The sequence below is a fragment of the Mastacembelus armatus genome, chromosome 2 (genome assembly GCF_900324485.2).
Source record: "Mastacembelus armatus chromosome 2, fMasArm1.2, whole genome shotgun sequence".
NCBI lineage: Eukaryota > Metazoa > Chordata > Actinopteri > Synbranchiformes > Mastacembelidae > Mastacembelus > Mastacembelus armatus.
In genome coordinates this window covers 4,003,625-4,013,889 of record NC_046634.1, presented here as the reverse complement: position 1 = coordinate 4,013,889, position 10,265 = coordinate 4,003,625, and the positions used below count along the sequence as shown (strand labels likewise).

Genomic DNA, 10,265 nt, shown 5'->3' with positions numbered 1-10,265 from the left:
ATCTCAAAGGGGGCTTGCTTCACCTCAGTCAAGCTCCAGCGCTCCAGCCGGCAGCACTATCGAGCTAACAAGTCTTTGTGAGGAGCTTGAGAGAAGGAAAGAGGGGGGCAGAGGGTTGGAGGGGGGTGCAGAGCAGGAGAGAATCAGACAGTGACAGAGCTGACAGCATGAGCATAGGATGAAGGTGCAGAGGGAGAACGCATAAGACAGTGACAGAGGCAGAGGTGCTCAGTGCTGCACAATAGTGCCAGAGGCTGTTGGAAAGAGAGAGAGAGAGAAAGAGAAAGAGAGAGAGAGAGAGAGAGAGCGAAAGAGAGAGAGAGAGAGAGAGAGAGAGAGGGAGAGGGAGAGACCAGGCATCATGGCAGCGCTCACTGCATCATCACGACACATGGGGATGTTTGGCTGCTGCTGGTGAACACTGTGTGATGCAGAGGAGAGAGTCGAGGACTTCCTGGAAACCAAAGGCGAGCCAAGGAAACAGGTCAGTGACGGTCAGACACACTCGGAGAAAGGCTTCATGCTCACAGCAGCACAGGTGCCGGGAGATTTAATCACGTCATAGGATGATGCTGATTTACATGTCAGTCAGAATTCCCCTAAGTGTTTGGGATATGGATATCATACATGGGGAGTGGGAGTTTGCACATGCTTGCAGACATGTGAGTACGCTCTTACATGTGAATACAGTGTGTGTGTGTAGGTCTGGTATTCTAAATGGCACCGGTCATGAGAGCTCGAATGGGGATGCTTAGGTGAAAGAGGCAAGAGAAGGCAGCACAGGAAATCCTGGATCCAAGAAAACCTGCAACACCGTTTGTGAGATGTTATGTTGCATGATGTGTTCAGTGTTTCTCCGACCACCAAGCTTGCTGTTTTTGCAGTATTTCTCCTTCTCAAACAATGAACAGGAGAAATACTAAGTACCTGGGACTAAAGAAAAAGGGAAATAATAAAAAGAAATCCCAAAAAGAACACAAGTGAGAAGATATGAAATATAGAAGTGAAGATATGGCAGCAAAGGATATATCAGAGAGGAGGAATTGTACAGCAGTGGGTAGTAAGAGAAGGGAGACAAAGCCAGTCAGAGAGGAAAAGCTTGGCCCAGCATTCAGCTCTGCTGCATATGATGTAATCCTCTACCAGGCCGAATAGTCAGCTCAGTAGTTTTTACAAATTTGAAATTTAAGTAGCAGAGGAAAGGGTAAAGCCACACTTCCTGTTATTGGCAATATTGTGTGGGAGAGAACTTCCCATGTGTGCAAACCTTCTCTTATCAGAACTACTTTCAATTTTCCACAAAAGCAATCAACGTGAAAAGACAAGTTCATCAAAATCTTAATAGGCTCAACACTCCATTTAGCATGGTTCATTCTCTGCATCGCAAAATTTAGCAAGGTCACTCAACAACAACACACAATGTCTAAATCATCCAGGTTTAGTCCAGATTTCTTTCAGTTATTTTACTGAGCTCCACTGGTAAAAACAAATACAGTTTTCTAAAAGTATAAGACCAAATAGCTCACTGGTGATTGCAGTTCCTTTCAGCTGCTTGCTTTGTGTGTATATTAAATCATCAATATCTCAAACTGGAGTTTAGCTCAGTCTATAGTCAGTTTATTCAATTCAATTCTATTCAATGGACTTAAGAGAAAGACTAACCCCTAAGGAGAAAATGGGTGATTTCCTCAACTAGTCTAGTAAGAACAGCAATAAGCTTAACTCCATTTAATTTCCAAACATGTGAAGTAGTTTGAAAATCTATTTCAGACAGGAACTAATGATTTCTAGCTTACTTTTCATTCACCTGTTCACTTCATTTTGGCCCCAGCTTGTGTGAAGTTGTCATCTTTGCTCCTTCATGCAGGTGTAACCGGTGGGAGGAACCAACAAGATGAGTGGCATCCTGAAGAGGAAGCTTGAGGACGGCCCGTCCCCTTACCTCTCTCTGCAGGGGTCTGATGACGATGAGGTTTCCTGCAGCGACAGTGGCAACAGCAGTGACAGTCTCAATCATCCCGTGCCCTCCGGGCTGCTGGACTGTAAGATCACTCCACCGCACTGTGTGTTTTGGGATTGTTTGGGTGGACTGGGAAGCACTTGAAACACACTCTCTGGTCTCATTTTGGAGTAACTATAATTAAAAGTCAAAAGCAGATTTCTAGTTTAAGCAAAATATTGAGGCAGGGGAAACAATTAAAATGTAGATAAAACAGAAGAAAGTTACAGATAGGTAACACTTTATCACCCTATGCACCAACAATCTGCTGTTATGCAAGTATTAAATCAATAATTCAGCCCAGTTTTTGCATGCCACTGCTGCTGGGTTATATATTACAGACAATAAACTACACTGATGACTGTCTTCCCAAAACCTGGTGACACCACTAATGCAGTTCTTGTCGTGTCTGTAAGAAAGTAGGAGATGCTCTTGGTCTCCTGGATGTTCCCGGGATGGATTTATTATCAGGGATCATATTCTTTCTATCTTTACTTTATTATTATTATTCTCATGATGTATAGTCAATTTAGATAACTTTTTAAATAATAACACATTTTTCATCTCACAAAGGAAACACTGAATTCTTATAAAATGCAAATGCATTTTCACTCAATTTCATAGAAATCTGGTTACTTGAATTACAGTCTTTCTTTGACTGGCATTTAGTACCATTGTCAAGATTTGGACTTCAAATTAACTATGGTTCTGTCTCAATCTCAGCCTCTCTCCAGCAGCAGTCAAAACGACTGCGGGGCCGCAACGTTCAATTCGAGAGTGTGACAGTTTACTACTTCAACCGGCGGCAAGGCTTCACCAGCGTGCCCACGCAGGGTGGCAGCACCCTGGGAATGTCTCCACGTCACAGTGGGGTGAAGCGCTTCACCCTCAGGGAGTTTGCCATGGAGCAGAAAAGGAGCCACCAGAACATGTTGAGGGATCATCTCAAAGAGGAGAAACTCAATGCCATCAAACTCAAAGTTAGTGGAACAAGTCAAAGACGCACTTTTTCTAGTGCAGTGTAGGTTTATGTGGTTCCAATCTAAATATATACATATATTTTTTTGTCCTCCAGCTGACTAAGAACGGCACTGTCTCATCTGTGGAGGCAGATACTCTCACTCTCGATGACATTTCCGAAGACGACCTGGATGTGGACAACACAGAGGTAGACGATTACTTCTTCCTTCAGCCCTTGACTACAAGGAGGCGCCGCGCCCTGCTTCGTGCCTCGGGGGTCCGACGCATCGATGTGGAGGAGAAGCATGAGCTGCGCGCCCTACGCATGTCTCGAGAGGAGTGTGGGTGTCGATGTCGGGGGATTTGTGACCCAGAGACCTGTGCTTGCAGCCTGGCCGGCATTAAGTGCCAGGTAAATGGAACTGTGGTGAGGCCCATCTATAATACTAAATTGTTGTTCATGCCCACTTATGCAGTACAATTAACTTCTTAATAATTTTTTACTAAGAAATCAATATACATATAGAATATATATCCTTGGACTTTTGCATGCATCCAAATCCAAAAGTAGGAAATTTAAATTTAATTTATTGTCCTGCAGTGATGCAAACCTCTGCACGGGTGTGGACAGCATATATCCAAAAAACTAAAAAGATATGAATAGCACTACTTTTTATATTTTTAGGAAAAGCTTAATTCAATTTTCAATTTGACTCCAAAGCTTTTAAGAATGAGGAAAGTATCCCCACATGATTTCCCACGGGTCTTTGGCCCTGTAGTGCCCTCCCTCTGAAACCTGACAGTGTCTGTGCACGCCACTGCTGCTGGTGAAAACCTCACGTTTTATGAATGTTTTCACACTTTTAGAAAAGCAGTCATTAGTTACTCAAACTGTCTGCAGAATTTGGGAGGATTTAAGAAACCTAAACATGCATTACACTGTCACTGTATTGACCAAACCGAATTGGAAGATGAGTTTACTTTTGTTACTACTGTTCCACACTGCTGTATTTAATTTTTATTCTTCTCTGCAGGTGGACCGCATGTCCTTCCCTTGTGGCTGCACTAAAGAAGGCTGCAGCAACACCACGGGGCGACTGGAGTTCAACCCGGTCCGGGTGCGCACCCACTTCCTGCACACCATCATGAAGCTGGAGCTGGAGAAGAGCCGTGAGGAGCAGCAGCATCAACCTCAGCAGCAGCCAGAGCAGCAGCTTGTAACCAATGGCAACGGTTACCATGGCAACTCCTCCTTGGTCCAGCAGCAACAGCAGCCGAACCTGCAGTTTCCACTGATGAGTGGCACACCGCACATTCCCATCATGCACCTCCAGAGCACATGCGACACAGATTCACATCTAGATGAAGAAGAGGAAGAGGAAGATGAGGAGGAGGAGGAGGATGAAGACGATGAAGAGGAAGATGAGGATGATGAAGCTTACGAAGAAGACAAGGACGGCAGCAGTGTTTGCAGCGGGCTGTCAGACTGCAGCACACACAGCTTAGAAACAATCGACCCTGAGGAGGGAGAAGAGGATGAGGAGGATGAGGAAGATGATGAGGAGGAGGAAGAAGAGGAAGAGGAGGATTGGGATTGTTCGTTAGATGGAACAAGCCCCCCACCCTACTCGGTTCCACTTCCTTCTGTTCTAAGTTACTCTAACAACACACTCATGAGCCTCAGTAACCCAATGCACAGCACTCCCTCCATGCAGTGTTATCAAGTAGGCAACGACACTCCTGCCTTTCTCAGTGAAAATGTCACAGGCAAACCCACGCTGCCCGCAGTAGAGACCGCACTGAAGTCTGAAATAAACACAGAACTCCACTGCCAAACATTTCCCAGGCCCACAGAGTCAATGACACCCCAAACCTGCTCACATGTAGACACCCGTGAGACTAACAGTGCCCCTGCTGGTGCAGTTGAAGAACAGCCGCTCTCCACAGAGCTCCAGAACAATCCAGACGATCATGACTCACAGACTGAAGCTTCGGCTGTGAAGCAGACAGGGCAGGAAATAAGAGAGCCGATACAGGAGAAGCCAGGACTGCAAATGCAGGGCACTGACACCTCCTGCGCAGAGTGCGTCTGATGACTGAAACTTTCTAGAGATGGATCAGGAGATATTTGGAAATCTTTATTCAAGAATGGAGACATTCAACCATCAGAGTTTAGTCCTGATAAGTGCACTTCCAAAGAAAGAGTCACAGATTTTGACACAGAAGGCTCAAAGGGATGATCTAATTTCAGCTCAGTTTATCTCTAAACATTTCTAAGATTGTTGGTTTAGATAAAAGGCTATAAAACCATCAAATGTTTGTCAAAGAAGCTCAAAAACAGTGTTTCAGTTAGTTGTAACTATATGGATATTTTTTTTTGCACTGTTACACAGTCCCTGATCATTACAGCATGTTTTCTGCTTATGATGAGCGCCAATGATAAACATGTAAATAAGATTTTGAGGTGCTTGTATTGGTTCACTATTTTCCATTGTGCTGGTGTGTCACTGTTGCTGCTGTTCTTAAATGCCTGTCTCTATAGCATGTGTTCAGTTTAAGATGCTTTACACAAACTGTAAAATGATAAATAATCTCATGGCAAAACACTCTGCACATTCATTTGTTACCAAGGTCATTTTTGTGTTTAACTTCAGCCATGGTAGCACCAAAGTCTTTGGTTTGACATTTTTGCCCCCCACAGAAGGAATGTCAGTAATTTTGCAGACGCCTTAAAGTGGCTAGAATAAGTATTTTTATATAGTACAGTCTGACAGTGGTAATTTAGCAAAGTTAGCTGGTTAAACTAGCTGCTAAGCATACAGTTGTGGTGCATTAAGGAGCTAAAGAGCAGATATTTCCACCAAGGAGAATAAATGTTTACTTACATTCAACACAAACACGACTCAGTGTTTTCAAACATCTTCGAACAGTGCGTTAGCATTAACAGCTAAATGTTTGCTAATGTATTGTATTCACAGCTGCTCATGCCACCGAATATACCAAAAATAATAATTATTGAAAGTTAACTTTTCACCTAGCACTCTGTGCTGTTGCACTTATCGTTCTGTGTGGTACGTACAATCAAAAATCTGAAAAACGTGTGATTTTAGCCTTGTTCTAATTAGCATTCACCGCTAATTAGCAAAGGTGAGCACGGTGAGGATGTTAGCATGCTAACATTAGCATTTAACCCCCCACATATTTCAAACGTTTCCGAGTCAAACTGTAGATTAACTATATGTTAAAAATGTGTTAAAATACTGGACACCGTGACAAATTACACCCTTAAAGATACGAGACTTGTTTTTTTTAAACGTCACCTTGTCTTCTCGATAAAAACATATTTTTTTTTAGATAATGTCAGATTACCCAGCCTTTAAGGCCCCTTCTTTAAAATATGCATCAAACGTTCCCAGTAATTAACCTGTTTCTCGTGTTATTTATCATTTTACAGTAACAATGTGAACAATGTGATTAACTGCACATTTTTCCACTTTTTAGTCAATACTGCCCAGAGCTGGGAGCCAAATGTTCCTCGTGTTCTGTTCAAAACAACTGTACATTGTCCATCAGTGTGAATAAAGAGGTTTTTAACATCCATCCATGTTTGAATATGGTTAATGAATTGTGTTTGTGTTAATAACATAGTGTCATAAAATCCACTTTATGGTAGTCAGTAAAAAAATATTTATAACATAATTTATTATTGTTATTGTAATATATTGTTACACCAGCAGATGGCATCTGTTGCTTAACAACATCTTTCCTCCCACTGCCACCCTCCATCATGAGGGGGTTAAACCATTTTTTCTTACGTCAGTAAATTTGTTGATTACGTTTTCTGCCTCAGGACAGTCTGTGACATTGGTTTTTATTGGAACATCGGTTCTTGTTTAGCAAACCAACTAATTTAAAAAGTTTTTGTTTTTTTCTCACTGAAAACCAAAGGTGTTCAAACCTGTCACTCTCCAGGGATATTTAGATTTCAGCCTGCACCTGTGACTTTAATCTCAGAGTGTGGTTTGTCAAATTGCTGTCAGCAGGCTGTCCCATTCTCATTCATACTCCAACAGTGCTTCCAGTTTGAGGTTGTTGCAACGTGTAGCCTCTAGAGAGCATTGCTGAGTTAACAGCCCCATCTTTGGGCGAGGCAGGGGCAGGATGAAGCTCTGTGTTCCCACCACTGGGGCCAGCCATTCATTTACAGGAGTATTTTCATAACTCATTGCATAACCACATGGCAAACAGACTCTGCAGCAGGTGTTGTGCACAATAGAGATAAACATACATTCAGCAGTCCTTTATGATCCTCCAACAATGTGTACAGGGCAGGCTCTGCATTGGCTTTCATTAGGAACAGAAGGTCATCACTTGACCTCAACCTCTTCTTACGTAATCAGCCCAGCAAGGCGTGTGTCCACTGTATTGGGGGTTGGAACAGGAAATTCCTGCTTGCTTTTTCGCCAGCAAGGTATTGTGGGTAAGAGATGCTGCTGATCAATCACAGGCAGGGGAGCTGTGATGTTAGGTTGCCAGGCAACAGGAAGGGAGAAGCAGGCGCATGAGCAGCAAAGCATTTGGAGGGGGAATGCTGGTGGGGGTAGTCTCAGCTTTTTCACCTCGGTCTCGCTCCTGTCAGGCCCAGCGCCACGTTCTCCTTCATCCTGTGTGTGTCTGACACTAAACTCCGACTGTGTTATCTCGAGCACCAAATAAGTTCAATACTGAATGTGTAGCTGCTTATACTTTAGAGCAGGTTTAAAGGACAGAGAGGTTGTTCCTTTAATAAATTTATCACATCCCTTCCATTCATCCAACCATGTTCCCTCATTTTTTCGATTTCAACCACATCTTATGGCTTTCATTCATTCATGGAGATTGCTGCGTTTTCATGGAGGTACTTCACTTTTCGTAACGTTTGTCAACGTCATTACAGATGGTCATGTAAGGGTTGATGAAGGCTACGAGACGTGTCTAGCTCTTTTTTTCTTTTGAAACAGCAGTGATAAAATGCTGTTCAAAGCTGAATTCAGGCATCGCATCTGATTGTTTTTTGGCCATATTCTGAAAATACACTAATATATTGTTATGGTTGAACACGATTTTTAAAAATTGTGAATTTACATTAAACAGTTGCAAAAAATAAAACCTTGGAAACATGATAAGCTGTGGGGTTAACACTTTATTTTAACCCCTTTATTTATAGCTTTTATAATTAGTGTACACAATTAATAAAAGCTTTACAACACACTAAAATGTCATTTTATGGATGTCAGCAAATATTTTTTCATTTTGTTTATTAATGAATTTGTCAACTCAACCTCTTGTGAAGTATCTGTAAGTGCTATGTGAAGATTTTGGTCGACAGCTGTATATCACAGCTGAAATCATTACATGAACCTTCATATTTTTTGTGAAGTATTTATTTACAGTATTTACTTAAAGTATTTGCTTCTTCACTGTCATAACGGCTGAGAAAATACCGTCCTCCAAGAACATGAGCACTCACCTCAGAATGAATGCATCCTGCATGCAAAATATGCTTCCCAAAATAGGTTTTATTTTGGAAATCTAGATTTTGTGTTTTGTTGCCACATCTTTGGTTATAACAAAAAATGTCACTTGTCACATTTTGCAAATTGATACATAGTCAAGTGTAACATGTACTTGAACCACATGAATGATCCTATTCAAAGTTGCCGCCATGTAAAGCAATCATTCTTCAGGTTCAGATCACAGACCAAAGAGTGGATGTGACTCAAAAAAAAACAAACAAAAAAAAAACCAAATAAAAATCAACTTTTCAACGAAGAAAGGCTGGAAAAGAAATGAAAATAAACAAGCACTTACAAAAAATATGTCATTTATTCTTTTGGCTTTAAAATGATATTACCATATGAGCGGACAGTAGTCACTTCTTGCATGCAGTTCACGAAAACACTACAAGCGCAATGAGAGATGGCTACTGATTGCTTCATGGTTTGTATCTACAGATATGGGGACCAAACATGTGTTTCAGCATGTGTTACAGTGCAGAGAGGAAAAAATGTAACCTCAAATCCAAAGACTGGAAAAATGCACTCATATCTACAGTAAAAAGTTATTTAGAATCGGTAGAACATCAGCAACCTGCAGACCCTAGTTGCACACCAACGCGCACTCGCTCACATAAAGACGGATGCTTACATTCGCTCCCTTCCTTACAGACATGTAGACGTGAACACAGACGCATTTGGATTTTGCTCCCTCGCACACACTAACATGTATGACCTCTACATGTGGTATTACATAGCAGTGGGGATAAAAAGTGCTCTTACATCAAATGTAAGTGAGATGCATACTGTGGGTCCAAATAGCTATATTATTTACAAACCAAACCACTACGTTAAAACCACTCGCTTCTCAGGTAAAACCAAGAACAACATGAATGTCATACAAACATTTGTGATATTATAACCTTTAAATGTGATATATTGTCATGTTCTAGTTTAAGAGCAGTTAGAAAGATTGACATTTTCTTTATGTATATTTCATATTACTTAAAGATATTTTCTTTACAAGAGATGTGGGTAGGAGGTGGGATGGAGGACAACAAATGCATTAAAGGAGACACTGCAACACGACAGTGGATGGATAAGCAGATGTGAGTGTCAAAGTAATCATTTTGATATTTTGGGACATTTGTCCCGTTTCCAGTTAGATGACGGCTGACAGCAGACTTTATCAAAAAGCAGGACACCTAACTTCCAGTAAGACATAACTTTCTGCACGGTTTGACCTTTTGCCTCTTGTATTTCCATTATGCATAATAAATAAAAGAGTCCTATCAAACCTCTTATCTACTTCTCAGCAAAAAGGTATGTTTCCCAAAATATCAAATTGTTTCTTTAAATGTCTCATTCCTTCAGCTTGCATACATTCAGCTTCTCTGTGTTTAGAGACTTGTATGTTCTATTAAAATGGGGAGTTGACAGTCCACAATACAAATTTTAACAATCACTAATGGCACACCAGAAAATACAATGTATTTGTCCATTGTACTTCAGCGGTATGTTTGTTGCTTGAGCTTCATATACTGTATGAACCAAGAGCATTCTGGCACTGACCCTGCTCTGTCCGAGATTCAGATGGGTAGAGTAGTTTCCAGCATTTACTTGGTCTGCCCTTGGTAATTTTACAACAGTGAAAGCAGTGGACACATTCTCACGATAATGACACAAAAAAGTAGAAAACATTCTTCTCATAAAGAAAAGAAAACTTGTAACCAAAAAATGATGCAGAGTACTTGTTAAGTGGTACAGCGATT

At 41.3% G+C, this 10,265-nt stretch overlaps 1 protein-coding gene across 1 annotated transcript; it reads left to right on the top strand.

Moving 5' to 3' along the window:
• Positions 1 to 1,879: 1,879 nt before the first annotated feature.
• LOC113127589 (cysteine/serine-rich nuclear protein 3-like) lies at positions 1,880 to 5,052 on the top strand. The gene is made up of 4 exons (XM_026302292.1): positions 1,880 to 2,042; positions 2,723 to 2,979; positions 3,075 to 3,386; positions 3,994 to 5,052. The coding sequence occupies exons 1-4, from the start codon at positions 1,895 to 1,897 to the stop codon at positions 5,050 to 5,052; spliced, it is 1,776 nt and encodes a 591-aa protein (XP_026158077.1). The 5' UTR covers positions 1,880 to 1,894.
• The last annotated feature ends 5,213 nt before the right edge of the window (positions 5,053 to 10,265 follow it).

Excerpts from the sequence above, each read along its gene's own strand:
- LOC113127589 (XM_026302292.1), top strand. The coding sequence starts at position 1,895 with ATGAGTGGCATCCTGAAGAGGAAGCTTGAGGACGGCCCGTCCCCTTAC. Across the intron at positions 2,043-2,722 it reads GCCCTCCGGGCTGCTGGACT|CCTCTCTCCAGCAGCAGTCA; the intron begins GTAAGATCACTC and ends TCTCAATCTCAG. Across the intron at positions 2,980-3,074 it reads TCAATGCCATCAAACTCAAA|CTGACTAAGAACGGCACTGT; the intron begins GTTAGTGGAACA and ends TTTGTCCTCCAG.